The sequence below is a fragment of the Bos indicus x Bos taurus genome, chromosome 14, assembly GCF_003369695.1.
Source record: "Bos indicus x Bos taurus breed Angus x Brahman F1 hybrid chromosome 14, Bos_hybrid_MaternalHap_v2.0, whole genome shotgun sequence".
Classification (NCBI taxonomy): domain Eukaryota; kingdom Metazoa; phylum Chordata; class Mammalia; order Artiodactyla; family Bovidae; genus Bos; species Bos indicus x Bos taurus.
The window spans coordinates 70,214,153-70,234,918 of NC_040089.1; the positions used below are offsets into that span (position 1 = coordinate 70,214,153).

The following is a 20,766-nucleotide window of genomic DNA, read 5'->3' on the forward strand; positions in this document are numbered from 1 at the left end:
TTTTCCATGCCTAGGCTTCTCATTACGGTGGCTTCTCTAGCTGTGGTAGTTGTGGTACCCAGGCTTAATTGCTCCCTGGTGTGTGGAATCTTCCTGGACCAGGGATCAAACCTGTATCCTCTGTATTGGTAGGTGGATTCCTATCCACTGTACCACCAGGGAAATCCATCTTTTCTTTTTCTTCTTTACTTCCTTCTTATTTTTTGCCCCAAATCTTATGTTTCACCTTTTTTTTTTTTTCCAGTTTTGCTTTTGCCTCTTTTCCTTGCTTATCAGGGTAATTTCAGCTGCAAGTAACAGATACATGAATTAAATGTGCTTATTCTCCCACACAACTGCAAATATAGAGCGAGGACAGGTTCCAGGGGTGACCCAGCAGCTCAACAGTGTTGTCAAGGAGTCTGGTTCTTTTTGTTCTTTGCTGTGCCATGTTTGGTGTTGACTTCATCCCCATGCTTGTAACAAGTGGCCAGAGCAGTTCCAGACATCACAGCTAGATGTGGTGATGTTTAAAGGAGAACAGGGGCTGGCTCTGCCTTTTTCTCCTGACTTCCTCTTATGTCTCACTGGACAAGATGGATTGCATACTTTTGGCAGACACTGTCGGTGCCCTCCCTAGCTTCCCTTTTCTGAGCTGTCGGACCCACCCCTTAGCTGCTGGGGCTGTTGGTTAAAGAACTCTCCTGCCTTATCTGGAGAATTATCATTGGTTGAATGAGAGCTTCTTCTCTTCCTTGCATCTCGGTCAATGATTGACTCATATAGAGCAGCAAGTGAAAAATGCCAGCTCCTTCACCTTAGGATAATTTCAGGAGCAACTTTATATGGTGCAATTTTTGCTCTAAGGCTCCCTGTAATTTAACTCAAGCTACATTGTTGGTTTCTTCCCCTGCATTTTCTGATTCCCTTTCTCCTGAGTCATTTCTCCATAAATCATGTGTAGCTAATCTGTATCTCAGGCTCTACTTCTGAGAACCTAGTCTGAGACAAACTCTTTCTTAACATCAGTCGCTGGCAAAGGGGACAGAAGTACCAGGATTAGCTTGGATTAATCGTTTGGATGACTGCCTGGAAGCCAATCACAGTGAACCGTGTACCTTTTGTTCCCTTCTTGCTTTTCCTGTTTCCCCACTTTTTTATTAATCATTGTCATGGATTCTTTTAAAGGCTTAACAAAATGCATATCAATATAAATGTATTTTCTTAAATGTGATGTGTCTAAAAAAATTTAAAACTAACTAGATGTATTAAAAAAATTAGTAAGCATTGGTCCAACCTCGGTCTACCCATTTAATTTCAAAGAAAGTGATTGTGAAACTCTCTAACATTGTAAAAGTTTGTGTCATCTGTTACTGAAATAAGTGCATTTTAATGTACATCTTACATTATTTATATCTTTGGACAACTTTTTATAGTCTCTTGTCTGAAACTCATCTGAAATTATGCTGTTTTACTGTGCTGATTTATATATTCATTTGACATTATTATAATTATTGAAACATGCTAGTGTCTCTTTAAAAATTAGTTAGCCAAAAGTTATTGAGCATGTAGTATGTGCAGGGTGTATCAATCCATTAGCGTCTCTGTCACTCTTTAGGATTAGTGAAGATCCCAATTTTATCTGATTACTTTGTAATGGATTAATATTAGGTACCTTTCATTGTGTCTATTAAACGTTAGGCACTTCACATCCTTTGTCTTTACTTTTCTTTGTAATATCACTGGGAAATTATTATCTTTACACTTTTTTAAGTGAAAAAACAATCCCCAGTTTAACTTAAAAGAACTTAAGCAACTTTGTCCAGAGTCCCACAGTTCTAATAGTAACAGATAACAGCTATGGAACATTATTGTGCTGCAGGCACTGTTCTTAGTGCATGAATTAATTCATTTGATCCTCACAACCCTAGTACTTCTATTATTATTCCTATTTTACAGCAAATAAAATTGGTGTAAGTAACTTTTCAGAGTTACTCAGAGAGTAACAAATTTGGGATTTGAACCCAAATAGGCAGACTCTCCCTGGAGGAGGGCATGGCAACCTGCTCCAGTATTCTTGCCTGGAGAATCCCCATGGACAGAGGAGCCTAGTGGGCTACAGTCAGTGGGGTCACAAAGAGTCAGACACAACTGAGTGACTAAGCACAGCACAGTCAGACTCTAGAGCCTGTACTCTGCCAAAATGCTGTATTAAATAAGACTTCAGTTCACAGTTACAACCGGAGTTAAAAATTTACATGTTTATTAATTTTTAAAAACTTCGTTTAGCTGCTCTTTCTTAATTTGAGACTTTGCTTATATGTAGTCCTCTTAGGGAAGAGAGTACAAATTTCTTTAAAAAACTGATATTGTAAAACACAAACTTGACCTCTGATCACTTTTATCTCTTTAGGTACTCCAGTTCAGAATGATCTCCAAGAATTTTTTACATTAATTGATTTTGTAAATCCAGGAATATTAGGCTCTTTGTCAGCTTATAGAAAAATATATGAAGAACCCATTATCATATCAAGACAACCTTCTGCTTCTGAGGTATAGTTTACTTTAATAAGTAGGTTAAAAACGACCAGTTTATCTAGGAAAATCATCCATAACTTGGGTATTATTTTAATTTAGGAAAAAATAAATTAATAGAGTGAATTTTTTATTTTCTCCACAATCTTTCAACTCCTCTTGCATTTCTTACTTTGTAAAATGACATTATCACTTAAAAAGATTCATTGGTAGGTCCTTCACAAAGAATTATAAATGACAGTAAACATATAAAAATGTTTATCTTTACTGACTTTGAAGAATGTAAATAACTGTGAAGTGATTTTTGTACTTTTCTATTGATGTTTTAGTTGGTTAGATTTGCACTGTAATAGCAAATGTACCTAAGAATACTGTCCTCTACTGGTTGAAATAAAAATTGGTATGATTGGAAGATAGTTTGCCAATATGTGTTAAAAGCTTGTGGCCTAGAAATACCAGCTTTAGGAATTTATTATAAAGAAATAGTCATAGATTTTTATTAAATGCTTAAAGATTTAGCTGTAAGGGTAAAAAAAAATAGATAAAACTAAGGAAAACAAACTAATTGGAAATAAACATTTCTGAAGATAGGAAAATCTAAGTTAGGTGCTACATGTTGTACATTTCATTGCATCTAGGATACTGTTAATTCTAGGATGCACCATTGTTTTTTGTACCAGTAGCAAAACATACTGTCAGTTGTAATTGTAAGAAGTCATCAATTGTAAAAGCATCCTATTTCAGAGAAGTTAAAGTGAGAAAAAAAGTAAATCTCAGAATCAATACAATACTGTGATTAGTTAACAGATAGTTACTGAGCATTTTCCATGAACCATGAACCATATAAAAATAATTATTTCATATATTTCATAGAAAGGAAAATGTTTATGATACATTATTTAGAAATAACATCACATACATTTATTCTCCCAGTATTTACATATGAAATCCCTGAAGTGGGCCAAATGCTAAGCTCCAGACATGGAGGACTGTGATGATAAACCAAACTGGTTTCTAGTTTCCATGATGCTTTATCGTTTGAGATCATGTTTTTTGTAACAAATAAATAAAACATCTATTTGCATATTTATGCAAACAAAATGATTTTGAAGATATTTGTAAAAAGTTTTGACAACATTTGCTATTTCTGGTTAATAAAAGTTGGCTTTAATTTTCTTATTTTTGCATCACTGTACTTTCTGACCTGTGACCCAGTTTTTTTGGAATAAAAATTGAAAATAGTTTTAAAATATAAGGGAAATTTTCCATGATTTATATAAAAACAAATATGTACTTATACTGTGAAGATTGTGATGTAGAAGATTAGAAGATTCTATGTAGAGAATTTAAACATATATTTCACTCATAGTGTATTTTGACTTTAAAGATGTACTATTATATAGTTAACAAACAATGTGTAATGATTTTGAAAAAGTCAGCAGCGCCTTGTGCCAGTAATTTCTTAAAGGCTTAGTTTTAGGATCAGTAACTTGTCAAAATATTTTCTTCCAAGAATTTGCTTTTTTAGTGCTTTGATAATGATTTTAAGACTATTGAACCATCGTATCTTCACATAAAAGCTTACTTTCAGATAATTCAGTTTGTAGATTATTGATTTCCAGTGGTTCTCAGTGGTGGCAATAGCCAAACAAGCAAGGATTCGAAGACTTTGGCTTCCATTAATTAAATGATTATGCTAAACATTTAAAGAGATGATTGTTGGTTTTTATATTCTAAACTGTATTTCAAATAATTTTTGTTTAAAATAAATCTGAAGGGAAGCAATTAGTAAATGTTTGATCATGATAAAATATTTAATATTCTTTTTAACTGCATGTATTATTTTTGTCTAAAACACTTTTAAGTCTGCTATTTTTCCATAGGAAGAAAGGGAGTTAGGAGAGCAAAGAGCAGCTGAACTTACTTGCCTCACTGGACTCTTCATCCTTAGAAGAACCCAAGAAGTCATAAATCAATATCTCCCTCCTAAAATAGAGAATGTAGTCTTTTGCCGACCAGGAGCCCTACAGATTGCACTTTATAGAAAACTGTTAAATTCTCAGGCCGTCAGATTCTGTCTTCAAGGACTGTTGGAAAATACTTCTCATCTAATATGTATCGGAGCTCTTAAAAAGCTGTGCAATCACCCCTGCCTTTTGTTCGGCTCAATAAAGGTAAGTAGTATGTGAGACTGTGTCAGGAATATGAGCTGAGGGTTCTATGTCATATGAACCCAAGAGGGCAGCTGAGACTGATCTCTGAGGTTACATTTGTGTGTTTTCCAAAAGCTGTGCAGCCTCTCCGGTGTGATTCTTCTCTAGAGCTCCTCCATCCTTCTGCTTGTTCTTCACAGCATGTCCTTATTCATGGAGCTGAACGAGGGGTGAACTGGGCTTCAGGGTCTTCCTTCTGGATTTTGTGTCCTGTGCCCCCTGGTGCCTCACCTAATGCTTGGTCCTGGTTTCCCTTCCTATTTTATGTTAACAAAGCCAGTCACTTTGTTTGGTTTGACACATACAAAATCCACCATTAAGAAATAATTTATTTTTTCCTCATTGTAGAAGTAATACATTATTATTGTACAAAATTTGTGAAAATCACAAAGAAGAAAATAAAAATCATCTGCTGGTTAGAATGTAAATTGGTCTAACTGGGAGACAGTTTAGTAATGTGTATCAAAGACCTTAAAATTTTGTGTAACTTGTGGCCTGGCAATACCACTTTGAGAAATTTGTTATAAAGAGGTAAAGCTCTTCAGCTAGAGAAAACCACATTTGGTATTAATAATAATAATCTTAGTTGATGCTTATTGAACATTTACATATATCAAACACTAAGTACTTTTCAAATATTATTTTACTTATTCTTCACAGAATTTTATGGAATAAGTATTATTACCATCCCCATTTTTTGGTGAGAAAATAGGAGCTTAAAGATACACATGTGTAGTCTTTTTCTAGAGAAACTTAATTGTAATGATGCTATGCTCATTATTTAAAAATCTGTTTTTTTAACTAAATAAATTATAGTCACTTCCCCACATTAGATGCCTTCTACAAATACAGTTTTTAATGGCTACGTAGTTGAGCTGTCCATTTGGATTTGAACATAAGGCAATTTGGGCTACAGTGAGAACTTTCTGTTTGGGAGTTGAAACTAAGTATCAGTCCCTACTCTGATGTTGTTCAGTGCAGTTCAGTTCACTCGCTCAGTAGTGTCCCACTCTTTGCGACTCCATGAATCGCAGCATGCCAGGCCTCCCTGTCCATCACCAACTCCCGGAGTTCACTGAGACTCACGTCCATCGAGTCAGTGATGCCATCCAGACATCTCATCCTCTGTCTTCCCCTTTTCCTCCTGCCCCCAATCCCTCCCAGCATCAGAGTCTTTTCCAATGAGTCAACTCTTCGCATGAGGTGGCCAAAGTACTGGAGTTTCAGCTTTAGCATCATTCCTTCCAAAGAAATCCCAGGGCTGATTTCCTTGCAGTCCAAGGGACTCTCAGGAGTCTTCTCCAACACCATAGTTCAAAAGCATCAATTCTTTGGCACTCAGCTTTCTTCACAGTCCAACTCTCACATCCATACATGGCCACTGGAAAAACCATAGCCTTGACTAGACAGACCTTTGTTGGCAAAGTAATGTCTCTGCTTTTCAATATGCTGTTTAGGTTGGTCGTAACTTTTCTTCCAAGGAGTAAGCGTCTTTTAATTTCATGGCTGCAGTCACCATCTGCAGTGATTTTGGAGCCCAAAAAATAAAGTCTGGCACTATTTCCACTGTTTCCCCATCTATTTCCCATGAAGTGATGGGACCAGATGCCATGTTCTTCGTTTTCTGAATGTTGAGCTTTAAGCCAACTTTTTCACTCTCCTCTTTCGTTGTTGTTACTTAGTCACTAAGTCATGTCCAACTCTTTGCAACTGCATTGGCTGCAGCATGCCAGGCTCCCCTGTCCTTAACTGTCTCCCGAAGTTTGCTCAAATTCATGTCCATTGAGTCAGTGATGCTATCTAACCATCTCATCCTCTGTCACCCCCATCTCCTCCTGCCCTCAGTCTTTCCCAGCATCAGGGTCTTTTCCATTGAGTCAGCTCTTCACATCAGGTGGCCAAAGTATTGGAGCTTCAGCTTCAGCATCAGTCCTTCCAGTGAATATTCAGGGTTGATTTCCTTCAGGATTAACTGGTTTGATGTCCTTGCAGTCCAAGGGACTCTCAAGAGTCTTCTCCAGCACCACAGTTTGAAAGCATCAATTCTTTGGTGCTCAGTCTTCTTTATGGTCCAACTCTCACATCCTTACATGACTGCGGGAAAAACCATAGCTTTAACTATATGAACCTTTGTTGGCAAAGTGATGTCTCTGCTTTTTAATACACTCTTTAGGTTTGTCATAGCTATTTTTCCAAGGAGCAAGCAATCTTCTAATTTTCTGGCTGCAGTCACCATCTGCCATGATTTTGGAGCCCAAGAAAAGAAAATCATCGCTGTTTGCACTTTTTCCCCTTCTATTTGTCATAAAGTGATGGGACCGGATGCCATGATCTTAGTTTTTTAAATGTTCTTAGCTTTTTCACTCCTGTTTCACCCTCATCAAGAGGCTCTTTAATTCCTCTTTGCTTTCTTCCATGAGAGTGGTATCATCTGCATATCTGAGGTTGTTGATATTTCTCTTGGCAGTCTTAATTCCAGCTTGTGATTCATCCAGCCCTGCATTTTGCATGATGTACTCTGCATATCATGCAAAGTACATTGGAAAAGTCCCCGATGCTGGAAAAGATTGAGGGCAGAAGGAGAAGAGGGCGTCAGAGGATGAGATTGCTGGATGGCATCACCAATGCAATGGACATGAACTTGGGCAAATTTTGGGAGTTGGTGAGGGATAGAGAGGCCTGGAGTGCTGCAGTCATGGGGTCACAAAGAGTCAGACACAACTGGGCGACTGAACACCAGCAACAGCTCTGCATATAAGTTAAATAAGCAGCATGACAGTATACAGCCTTGACATACTCCTTTCCCGATTTTGAACCAGTCCTTTGTTCCATGTCTGATTCTGTTTCTTCTTGACCTGCATACAGGTTTCTCAGGAGACAGGTAAGGAAGTCTAGTATTCCTGTCTGTTTAAGAATTTCCAGTTTGTTGTGATCCACGCAGTTAAAGGCTTTAGCACAGTCAGTGGAGCAGAAGTAGATGTTTTCTCTATGATCCAACAAATGTTGGCAGTTTGAGCTCTGGTCCCTCTGCCTTTTCTAAACCCAGCTTGGACCCCTGGAAGTTCTTGGCTCAGCTATGGTTGAATCCCAAATTGAAGGATTTTGAGCGTAACTTTGTTACAGTGTGAAATGAGCGCAATTGTAGGATAGTTTGAACATTCTTTGGCATTGCCTTTCTTTGGGATTGGAATGAAAGCTGACCTTTTCCAGTCTCGTGACCACTTGTGATCAGCAAATGCTGACATATTGATTGCAGCACTTTAACAGCATCATCTTTTAGGATTTGAAATAGCTCATCTGAAATTTCATCACCATCACTAGCTTTGTTCGTAGTGATGCTTCCTAAGGCCCACTTGACTCCAGGATGTCTGGCTCTAGGTGAGGGACCACACCATTGTGATTTTCTGGGTCATATAAGACCTTTTTTGTATAGTTCTTCTGTATGTTTTTTACCACTTTTTAATCTCTTCTGCTTCTGTTAAGTCCTTACCATTCCTGTCCTTTATGTGCCCATCTTTGCATGAAATGGTCCCTTGCTATCTCCAGTTTTCTTGAAGAGATCTCTAGTCTTTCCCATTCTATTGTTTTCCACTATTTGTTTGCATTGTTCACTTAAGAAGGCTTTGTTATCTCTCCTTGATATTCTCTGGAATTCTGCATTCAGTTTGGTATGTCTTTCCCTTTCTCCCTTGCCTTTTACTTCTCTTCTTTTCTCAGATGTTTGTGAAGTCTCCTCAGACAACCACTTTGCCTGCTTGGATTTCTTTTTCTGGACTACTTATTTAACTAAAACCAAGTTTAACCATGGCCAAGTTATGTCTGTGAGCCTTAGTTTGTCTTAACTGGAAGACAGAGATAATAATAACCTCCTGATAATGTTATTGGGGCAATTTGATGAAAGAATATGGAAAGAACCTTGCAGAATGCCTGGTCATGGAAGTTGTACAGTAACTATTAATACCCTATTATCCCCAACTCACCCTTAATTTTTCTTCTTTTATTTTTCTTTAAACAGTAAAATAATTTGCAAACAAATGAAAAGAAAACCTGTGGGTGCTATGTTATGTGGAGGTCATTAATTATGTATTTAGGAGATGTAGTGTTCTGTCACATTTCTCCATGTTTATTCCTACAGTGGATTATATTTACATAGTTCATCATAGGAGAAGTCAGCTTTCTATAACTCTGCAGTCAACAGGATTATAACAATTTATTAATCAACTTTTAAAGGAACAGATTCTATACACAGTGATAAAAATTAAACTCTTTGGGCATGATGCCCAGCAAAAAAAGAAGCCTGAATTCTTCCTTAAAAGAAAAAACCTATGATAGCCCAGAATGTACCGCTTAACTAATAACAGGCAGAGTATACTACAAACTTCAAATATAGTACATAATTTACCATCCCTCTAACATCATAGCAAGTAAGGATCAATAAAAAAATGATTGAAATGAGCCTTTCACACATATAAGTAATCTTTAAGCAATGGCTTAATAAATGTGTTCCAACTGAAACTAGATTGTTTTCCCAAATTCAGTCAAAATGATGGGTTTCTCTTCATGAAATGTGCATGGATATAACCAATAAAAATATTATAAGTCACAACTTTTAAGAGTTGTGTATTTCTGTGTATCTTCTTATATATGATGTATGTGTATCTTCTTATAAGGAGAGTATTGGGTTGCATAGAGTCAGAGAAGAGATTGCCCTGTCTAGTTGATTTGGAAAGTCTAACTGGTAAATCTCTGTGATCCACCTCCATGAATCAGGCTGTCTCAACATAAAGGTGTTATCTCTTAATTGCTTCTTAATTAGGAGTATACATTACAGTCTTCAGGGAAGCTCTTAAGAGTACATTTGTCCACTCCAGACACTTGTGAGCCAGTTCAGATTCTCTGAGAGTAGGACCCAGTCATGAAGATTTTGAAAAAGCTGCCCCAAGTGATTCTGATTATGTGCTCCTGGCTAAGAACTCCTGTGCCTTAGGATCATTCATCTCCCTTGTATTTTGGTTTAATGTTCACCAGACAACTTAGTGCTAATAACTTGGCTTCCCCATGGACCGTTTATAGGACAGAATACATAGACCAGTTGGTGTAAATAGGCAGGTCTCATTTATAGGTCAATGAATTTATATAGTTTATAGTCTGATTTAGTCTCTTAATTTGGTTAGTATGGCTCATTTCCCTAGAGCTTAAGCATATGCGAGTTTCTGAACATGAAAAGCTGCAGATTGGACCCGGGGTCTGTCATCCTTTGATAACCCTGCCAAGGTGTAGGCATTGGTGTAGGAAACCTAACCCAAAGCAGCCAGCAACCATCTCTCCTCTTATATATATCCCAGTTATGTAAATATCTTAGGGTTCCAAGTATTTTTAATCAAGTGATTTTACGCAAATATTGCTATGTTTTGGGAATAAGCCAAGTTAAAATTAGTACTTTGTGCCAAGCATTTTATGCTACAGGATTCACTGCCCTTAAGATGTTTCTAGTATTATTAATGAAAGATTATAACACACATCAAAGCATTAGGGATTTATTAAAAAATTGTTAATTGTACAACTAAATAAATTCAAAGTTGAAATGTACTGTGTAGCCATAAAATTTTAAGACTCAATGTCCCCACAAAGGTGTCTGAGTAATCAGGTGGAATTTGCATTGGGTCCTCAAGTGTTTATAGGGGTGGGATAATTGGGCAAAATAAAAAAAGTGACGGAACATTCCAGGCAGGGGACATAGGCTGAACAAAGTTTCAAGAACAGTGATAAATCTGGTAAATGTGGGAGAGAGTGAGGAGACTGCCAATCCCAGAAATTTAATCTAAAAAAGTGATGCAGTCATTAACAAATGTAATCTCCAGTTTTGTGTTCACATGTAAGTTTTGGCAGGGGAATTTCGGAGGTAGTGATAATCTCTTTGGAATAATATACAAAAACTTTTTGTAAAAAAGCCAAAATACTGTAACTGACAGTAAATTTCTCTGTTAACGTGTTGGCAGAATTATTCCTTCTTGTAGAAGAAGTGGATAAGACTGAGTCAACTATTGTGTTTGAGTTTGTGTATCACCTGGGAGGTGCTGTGTGAGCCTGCGAATCAGAGAAAAAAGGAACAGCAGGGAGAGGAGGAGGGAAGAAGAGAGAAAACGAGGCAGCAGTGATGAGGATCCTCAGGGTTTTGGAGAGCATAGATTTCCTAGTACTGTCTGCCCTCTGTTTTCCTCCTGTTTATTTCTCACTTACCCGCCTCCCTCTCGATCACACATCAGCAATGATACTGCACTTGTGGGGTTCAGGGAGCAGGCATTTTGGAGACATCATTAGAACTGCTCTGTAATCAAACATGGCCAAATTGTGACCTTTAAAGATTTACATAACAATTAGAGTGGGCTTTTCAGGTAGCTATTAAGCTTCAGTTTTTTTACCCATAATTTTAGCATTTTTTTCCTCCCTGTCTAAAAAACATGAACCAGGGTTGACAATCATCCTTTTGAACAGGAAAAAGAAAGCAACTCAACTTGGGATGAGAGTGAAGAAAGAAATCTCTATGAAGGCCTGATGAATGTGTTCCCTGCTGATTACAACCCGATCATGTTTACTGAGGAAGAGTCCGGAAAACTGCAGGTGCTGTCAAAACTCTTAGCCGTTATCCGCGAACTTCGTCCTGCTGAAAAGTAAGAGGGCAGTTTAATAAACCGCTTCTATGTGCTTATGGAATTTCAGCTTAGACCATGTCTTTACTCCCTCCTCTCACTGCCTCTTTTTGAAAAAAAAAAAAAAAAGAAAACATTAAAAATAAGTTTTCTTCTTCTTTGGGGGCATGCTCAGCTCCTAGTCTTTTATAAACTTATCATTACCAATGTGCCTGTAAGTTTTTATCTAAGAAAAACTAAATGTAAATACCTATATTTAAAAAACCCTAGAGATATCTTCTGATATGTAATACCTAACTTGTGTCTTTTTTTTAAAATTTTCTATTTTTGAATTTGTTGACTTTTGGTTGTGCTGGGTCTTCATTGCTGCACGGGCTTTCTGTAGGTGCAGCGAGCAGGGGCTCCTCTCTCGTTGCGGTGCACAGGTGTCTTGATGCGGTGCCTTCTCTTGTGGAGCATGGGCCCTAGGCATGCGGGCTTCAGTGGCTGTGCACGTGGGCTCAGTGGCTGCAGCTTTTAGGCTCTAGAGCGAAGGCTCAATAGTTGTGGCGCCCTGGCTTAGTTACCGCACAGGATGTGAGATCTTTCTGCGTCAGGGATCGAACCCATGTCTCCTACCTTGGCAGGTGAATTCTTTACCACTGAGCGACCAGGGAAGCCCCTAAGTCATTACTTTATCTCTTTAAGAATCATTCTTTTTCTGTCCTTAAATGTTGATACTCCTGAGGACATTCTCTTCAGCTTCTTTCTCACTCTAAACATCCTTCCTGCCTCAGTTCTATTCCCCTAGTTTCAGCTGTCAGCCATATAGTGTTGATTCCAAATTGTATCTCTAGTTCAAGCCTCTATTTAATGGTATCTAAATCTGTTTGGATCTCGGCCTTCTCATGTACCAGACCAGCTTCATCACTTTGCCATTGCAAGCCTAAATCTTTTTTCACCGTTCCTTGGCTTGATGAATGGTACCATACACAAAGAAAAAGCTTTCATCATTCTAGACTCACTTTTCTCCTGCACTTTCCCAATGTCATCAGTCACTACGTTCTATTGGTTTTATTTCTTAATCTCAGGAATCTTTTTGTGTTCTGGTACCAAGATTTTTTTTAGCACCTGTTTTGAGTTTTATTTTAAATTTTTTAAAAAATTTATTTTTGAGGTCTGGTTGGATTACACTGTTGCGTTAATTACTGCTGTTCAGCACCAAGATTTTTGTTTTGATTCTTGTTATTACAATTGGGTTGTGGTAGTCTTGTATAAACTATATAAACTGTGTCCTCTGACTTTCAATCCCATTGCATATCAGTATGCCCTAAATTGTATATTTTTAAAAATACAAATGTGAACACATCCCTCCTTTTCTTAAAAATCATTCAAAGATTCCCAGTAGCCTCCCAGAAATTTCTCAACTCTGTGGCACTTTGGTCAAGACTCTTCATGACATGGGTGATGCCTCCTTTTCCAGCCTTATCCCTCTTGACTCCTTCACACTTTCATGTTGTCCAATTATACCAGAATCTATTTGCAGAACCTATAATTTGCTCTGCTTCTCACCTCTGTTCTTACCTGTTGCAGGTTCCTATACCTCCATTTCTCATGCTTCTGGCCAACTTTCTCTTCATTAAGACTCAGCTCAGATGCTTTCTCCCCTTGGAAGCCCCGGCCTCATACTGAGTTCGCAGCCTCTCTTCTGTACACCCCTGGCGTCATGTCCCTGCCTCTGGTGGAGCTCTTCTCATGTTATCCTGTGATCAGTAGTTCTCTTCTATATCAGCACCTATAGTGCAGGGACTGTGTCTTAATTATCCTGGTAAGAGATATTCAAACGTATTGAATGCAAAAATACAGAGAAAAGTTTGCAAAATAGTAATTATATTTAATTGTCAAGGAGTCTGCTTCACCTCTTTGGAGCATTAATAGTATCATTTGCTTTTATCATAATAATGAAGTGACCAAAATAAGGAAACTTTCTATGAACTCTTTAATACAGTTGTATTAAAATGTTTTATTGGATAATATTTTATATATACTAGTGTGTTCAGTTCAGTTCAGTCACTCAGTCGTGTCTGACTCTTTGCGACCCCATGAATCACAGCACGCCAGGCCTCCCTGTCCATCACCAACTCCCAGAGTTCCCTCAAACTCATGTCCATTGAGTCAATAATGCCATCCAGCCATCTCATCCTCTGTCATCCCCTTCTCCTCCAGCCCTCAGTCTTTCCCAGCATCAGAGTCTTTTCCAATGAGTCAACTCTTCATGTCAGGTGGCCAAAGAATTTGAGTTTCAGCTTTAGCTTCAGTCCTTCCAAAGAACAGGACTGATCTCCTTTAGAATAGACTGGTTGGATCTCCTTGCAGTCCAAGGGACTCTCAAGAGTCTTCTCCAACACCACAGTTCAAAAGCATCAATTCTTTGGTGCTCAGCTTTCTTCACAGTCCAACTCTCACATCCGTACATGACTACTGGAAAAACCATAGCCTTGACTAGACGGACCTTTGTTGGCAAAGTAATGTCTCTGCTTTTGAATATGCTATCTAGGTTGGTCATAACTTTCCTTCCAAGGAGTAAGCATCTTTTAATTTCATGTTACCACCTGTCTAATTTCTGTCTCCATGAATCTGATTACTGTAGGTACTGTACATAAGTGAAATCGTATGATGTTTTGTCTTTTTATGACTAGCTTATTCTACTTAGCATAATGTCCTCAAAGTTCATCCATGTTCTAACACGTGTCAGAATTTCTTTCCTTTTTAAGGCCGAATAATAGTCCACTGTATATATATGATATTTTGTTTACCCATTCATCTGCTGATGGACAGTTGGGCTGCTTCCACCTTTTGGCTGTTGTGAATAATGTTGCTGTGAACATGAGTGTATCAGTGTCTTTTTGAGACCCTCTTCGATTCCTTTGGATACATATCCAGAAATAGAATTGTTGGATCATAGGATAATTCTCTTTTTAATTTTTTAAGGAACGTCCATACTCTTTTTTTGCAGTGACCACACATTTTACATTCTCACCAAGAGTGCACAAAGGTTCTAGTTTCTCAACAGCCTCACCAGTATTGCTATTTTCTGTTTTGTTTGTGATGTCCTAATGGGTGTAAGATGATATCTCATTGTGGTTTTGATTTGCATTTCCTTAGTAATTAATGGGGGCTTTCCAAATGGCACAGTGGTAAAGAATCTGCCTGCCATTGCAAGAGATGTAAGAGATGTGTGTTTGATCTCTGGGTCGGAAAGATCTCTTGGAGTAGGAAATGGCAACCCACTCCAGTATTCTTACCTGGAAAATTCCATGTACCGAGGAGCCTGGCAGGCTACAGTCGATGGGGTCGTAAAGAGCTGGACACAACTGAGCGCCTGAGTGCACACCTGCACCTACACACCCACAGTAATTACTGATACTGGGCAACTTTTAATGTACTTGTTGACTATTTGTATATTTTCTTTGGAAGATGTCTATTCAAATCCTTTGCCCATTTTTTAATTGGGTTTTTTTGTTGTTGTTGTTGTTGTTGAGTTGTAGCCCTTTATGTTTTTTCTCATATGGCCAATTGGGTATAGAGGTCAGGTTTTCCACAGCTGAACTGCCTCTGCACAAACATCTCCCAGACCTTTAAAATATGTAGCTGTAAGTTGCTCACAGTGTTTGACTCAGGGATAGTATTGCTGTCACTTGACCTACTGTGCTGTCATTAACCGGAACCGGGTAGTATGTTTCAGGTCCACAGGCTGAACTCTTCAACAGTGCTTTTGTGTATGTTAAGATGAATTAGAGCTCCTAGCTTGTCTGGATGGTGGCCCTTATATGGAATTTCTAAAAAAGATACTTCAAAATTTAAAAAGTTCCTCTTCCTTCTTGGTTGTTGCATTTATGCATGGCTTGAAACCTAGTGAGCAGAGTTCATGCTGAATTCCAGCCTCCATACATCTTGGTTGGACACTCCTGTGCTGGGTACACCTTGCACTCTACCTCACATGGCAGCCTTGCCTGCAGATTTCAGCTGCTTTTAGGGACAGTAAAGTAATCATAAAAATACTGTCCTTATTTGAAAGTGGTATGTATGTGGCGGGGAAGGGAGAGCTCTCGACCTCTGAAAGGGGATTGTCCAAGACTCCTTACCAAGATAATCACTGCTCCTGTTAGTCTACAACTAGTTTTATAAGAACTTGTTTGGGAAAAATATTCTAAACCAGACTTCCTCCAGTCCAGTAAAGTTGTGTCAGAAAAACTATGTTTGGATAATGTTATTCATCCACACAATAGTATTGAAAAGGAAGGGAAAAAGTGACTGAAATATTAGTACTGGAGTGTTCTTCCTATACTACTTATAGTAGTAATAATGTTGTTCCTATATTAGTACAGGCAGATTCTTTTTATAGGAATGTTGGTAGATTGCAACCAATGGTCTCAAGTTCTCCCTCCCTCTATCCTTGTTCCTTTGCTGTGTAACTTTGGGTGATATCCCATTCTGACTCTGAGCTCAGCCACCTGACTTGGATTGGCCCATGAGATGCTGGCAAATGTGGCAAAACAGGGGGCTTGAAAAGATCTTGTGCAGTGGGGCTTGCCCTCCCTTGGGGTTCCTGGAACCTTCTTGTTACCATGTGAATAAGCCTGGGCTAGCCTGCTAGAGGATGAGAGACATGGGAAACTCAGACTCGCATTTTGGTTTGTTGCTATATCTCTACCTTCTGGAGTTCCCTGGTCTAAGTTTCTTTGATTTACTTTCCACAGAGAATAAGTATTCTAGTTGAGAAAGAGAAGTCAACTAGTTTCATAGGAGTAGGGCCTGGGATCTACTTAACTTTGTTCTTGTAATAGCTGCAGTCTAAACCCCTTCCTTCTGCGCTGGCTTTATAAGATGTGACTGTGTGAATGGACTTGTATATCCCTCTTTGGGCACTTAGATTTCACTCCTAAACACATCACCATTCCACTAGTTTCTGTTTTCGTATATAAATCTCTCCTTGTTTCATCAGAGATAGACTTTGTGTTTCTGTTTCTTATTCTCCTGCTGTTCTTAGGGTGACTTAAGAAAGTAACGAAAGCAGAAAGGTGTTTACTCCCTTATCTTTATACTGAAAGTCTCTTAGATTTCTTTGTTTTGGCCACACCATGTGCCTTGTGGGATCCCAGCTCGCCAACCAGGGATTGAACCCATGCCTTTGGCAGTGAAAGCACAGAGTCCTAACCACTGGACTGCCAGGGAATTCCCTCTTAGATATTGACTTTAAAATGGAATTTGAAAGAGAATCTATGTTTTAATTATACAGAGTTCTCTTGGATATTCTATAAATATCAGTGATAATATTAGTATTTTTCTCTAATTAAAAGAATCTAATACTGCTTCCAAGTTGTATATGAAGATTCTTTCTTCTTGATTGACAGAGTTGTGTTGGTATCCAACTATACACGAACCCTGGATATTTTACAAGAAGTCTGCAAGCGTCATGGATATGCTTATACAAGACTTGATGGACAGACCCCAATCTCTCAAAGGCAGCAAATTGTTGATGGCTTTAATAGTAAATACTCTTCTGATTTTATTTTTTTGTTAAGTTCAAAAGCTGGTGGTGTGGGGCTTAACCTTATTGGAGGATCTCACTTAATCCTCTATGACATTGATTGGAATCCAGCTACTGATATCCAGGTAGGACTTTTTCTATATTAAACAAACATTATAAAATGCCGAAGGGGGATACGATGCCTGCGGGCATATGAGGGTGATGATGAAGTATAAGAACTGCTGCATATTCAGCCCTTATTTTGTATCAGGCATTCTACTAAATGCTTTACATCTGTTCAGTCCTCACAGTAGTCCTGCAAGTGTGCGTGTTGTAAGCTCTGTTTTGCAGATGAAGCTATGGAAGCTTGTTCCAGGTCACATAGCTTATAAGAGGCAGAGCCAGGATTCATACCCAAGCCGGTATGTCTCCAGGCCCTACTTGGCTCTGTAGTTAGCTAGCCTTCAGGATGCCCGTGACCATCAGGGGAGGACAGCAAGGTGTTGCAGGTGCCATGATCGGTGTTTGTGCAGGGTATGGTGAAAAGGCAAAATTAGCTTCCTTAGGAAAATATCTCAGAAGCAACATTTGGTTTTCTTCAGAGTACAGTCCATCTTCACAGATTTTGAGGTTTCTACCTATAGATTTGCGCCTCACCTGGTAGCTGTGTTAGGGGACCGGGAGACGACCCTCAGGTTCAGTGATTCACTAGAAGGACTCACAGAATCAGGAAAAACAGTTATACTCAAGTTAGGGTTTATTACAGTGAAAGGATACAGAGTAAAATCAGCACAGGTGAAAGGTACATAGGGCAGAGTCCAGGAGAGAGCAGGTACAAGCTTCCGGTTTTCCTTTCCCTATGGGATTGTATGGATAACACTTAATTTTCCCAGCATCAGTGAGTGACAACACCCATGGAATTTTGTCAAGCAGAGAAGTTCACTTGAGCCTTGGTGTCTAGACTTTTTGTGGGAGGTTGGTCATGTAGGCACGAATTGGCCTCTGCAAAGGTCAAACTGCCCCAAGTCCCCACCTAAATCACATCGTTAGCATAAACAGCTTGGTGTGGCCCAAGACCCCAGGTAACCTAAGATGCTTTTATCAAGCACGATATTCCAGGGGCTTCCAGAAGCTGGTTGAGGGCCATAATTTTATTTGGAATGTTCAGGGTTTGAATATCAACCTTTTACTAAATAGTATCATGGATAAATCTTAAAACCTCAGGGATCTATCTAGGGCCTGAGCTGATTGCAGTTATCCTAGGGTTCCTTAGAGGTGAATCATTAGCCTGTTGGACTGAGAATAAACCCTCCATGCCCATGCTATCCTTGGTTCTTTGCATTCTTACTTCCCAAACTTGCTATCCCATTTGTTTTTTCGATGCAGATAGCCCCTCTCACTGTTGCAGGGCACCCTGTGGTTATTTTACAGTACCATAGTGAGGTGTTCATTCATCCCTTTCTTTAACTCAGGAAAAAAATTGAAGTAGAGAAGGCTTAGTTATGCCTGGGCCTTGTTTTTTGAAGCTGTAAGTGAAATCTAGAATTCCTAGTCTTAAATTTATGAATACAAGTTGCTTATGTGGAGAAGGTTATTAGTTTCTATTGTACTTTCAGAATTCTCATTTATTTTCTACAGGCAATGTCTAGAGTGTGGAGAGATGGTCAGAAGCACCCTGTACATATTTACAGACTCCTAACCACAGGTAGTAACCCTCCAGTATGAAAAAAGATGCATTCTCTTTGAGTAAATAAAGGTATTTTGTGTGTTAAACTGGGTTTCAGTACCAGGAATATTATTTTGTTAGCTAGTATAATAATAAATGTATTTTACCCTACCAAAATGACAGTTGTAAAGATCTAAAGGAAAGCTCATGAATGTTTTCTCTTCAGGTACCATAGAGGAAAAGATCTATCAAAGACAGATCAGTAAACAAGGTCTTTCTGGGGCAGTTGTAGACCTATCCAAGACATCTGATCATATTCAGTTTTCAGTGGAAGAACTTAAAAATTTGTTCACATTGCATGAAAGTTCACATTGTGTTACTCATGACCTGCTTGACTGTGAATGTACAGGAGAAAATCATACAGGTTAGTTGCATTTTACTTCTGTTATGATGAAGTTAAGTGGTCACTCTTGAGCAGTTGAAAATATTTAAAAACAGAATAACTAAAATATTGACCACTTGCATATGTTAGTTTTCTTTTTTCTTCAGGTCTTAGGGCAGCTATGACCTGGATATTTGAGAAAAAAAATTTTTTTTTGCCTCCTCCCCTTTGTTTTTAATTGGAGGATAATTGCTTTACAGTGTTGTGTTGGTTTCTGCTGTACTACAACATGACTCAGGTATAAGTGTACATATATCCCCTGCCTCCTGAGCCTCCCTCTTATCCCCTCCCCACCCCACCCCCAGGCCACCCCAGAGCACCCAGCTGAGATGCCCGTGCTGCACAGCTGCTTCCTGCTCAGCAGTCTCACACGTGGCGCTATTTATTCGTCAGTGCTGCTCTCGCAATCCATACCCACCCCCTCCTCCCCAGCTGCTCCTCAGTCTGTTCTCTACGTCTGCGTCTCTGCTCCTGTCCTGTAAATAGGTTCGTCAGTACCGTTTTTCTAGATTCCATATGTATGTACTAATATACGATATTTTCCTCTTTTTAACTTAACTTCACCCTGTATAACAAGCTTCAGTTTCATCCACCTCACTTCAGCTGACTCAGATTTCTTCCTCTTTATGGCTGAGTAACATTCCATTGTATCTATGTGCCACAGGCTCTTTTAGGTCAGTGGACATCTAGGTGGCTTCCATGTCCTAGCTCTTGTAAATAGTGCTGCAGTGAACATTGGGGTACATGAGTCTTTTTGAATTATGGTTTTCTCAAGGTTTATGCCCAGTAGTGGGATTGCTGGGTCACATGGTAGTTTTATTCCTAGTTGTTTAAAGGAATAGTGGCTGTATCAATTTGCTTTCCCACCAGCAGTGCAAGAGGACTCCCTTTTCTCCATATCCTCTCCAGAATTTATTGTCTGCAGATTTTTTTGTTGATGGTCATTCTGACCAGTGTGAGGTGATACCTTATTGTAGTTTTGATTTGCATTTCTTTAATAATCATCAATGTTGAGTATCTTTTCATGTGTTTTCAGTGTTGGGTATCTTTTCTGTTTTATTGAAACTCAATTTTTCTTTCTTTTTTTTTTTTCTAATTTTATTTTATTTTTAAACTTTACATAATTGTATTAGTTTTGCCAAATATCAAAATGAATCCGCCACAGGTATACATGTGTTCCCCATCCTGAACCCTCCTCCCTCCTCCCTCCCCATACCATCCCTCTGGGTTGTCCCAGTGCACTAGCCCCAAGCATCCAATATCGTGCATCGAACCTGGACTGGCAACTCGTTTCTTACATGATATTTTACATGTTTCAATGCCATTCTCCCAAATCTTCCCACCCTCTCCCTCTCCCACAGAGTCCATAAGACTGTTCTATACATCAGTGTCTCTTTTGCTGTCTCGTACACCGGGTTATTGTTACCATCTTTCTAAATTCCATATATATGCGTTAGTATACTGTATTGGTGTTTTTCCTTCTGGCTTACTTCACTCTGTATAATAGGCTCCAGTTTCATCCACCTCATTAGAACTGATTCAAATGTATTCTTTTTAATGGCTGAGTAATACTCCATTGTGTATATGTACCACAGCTTTCTTATCCATTCATCTGCTGATGGACATCTAGGTTGTTTCCATGTCCTGGCTATTATAAACAGTGCTGTGATGAACATTGGGGTACACGTGTCTCTTTCCCTTCTGGTTTCCTCAGTGTGTATGCCCAGCAGTGGGATTGCTGGATCATAAGGCAGTTCTATTTCCAGTTTTTT

At 38.8% G+C, this 20,766-nt stretch overlaps 1 protein-coding gene across 5 annotated transcripts in view; it reads left to right on the forward strand.

The window, feature by feature from the left end:
• The window catches only part of RAD54B (RAD54 homolog B), a 118,259-nt gene that overhangs the window by 89,644 nt on the left and 7,849 nt on the right, over positions 1–20,766 (forward strand). For all 5 annotated transcript variants that reach the window (XM_027561527.1, XM_027561529.1, XM_027561528.1 and 2 more), the window contains 6 exons: positions 2,393–2,532; positions 4,398–4,688; positions 11,223–11,398; positions 16,771–17,032; positions 18,525–18,591; positions 18,779–18,976. In XM_027561527.1, the coding sequence (XP_027417328.1) occupies positions 2,393–2,532; positions 4,398–4,688; positions 11,223–11,398; positions 16,771–17,032; positions 18,525–18,591; positions 18,779–18,976 (1,134 nt within the window). The remainder of the gene's footprint in view (positions 1–2,392; positions 2,533–4,397; positions 4,689–11,222; positions 11,399–16,770; positions 17,033–18,524; positions 18,592–18,778; positions 18,977–20,766) is intronic.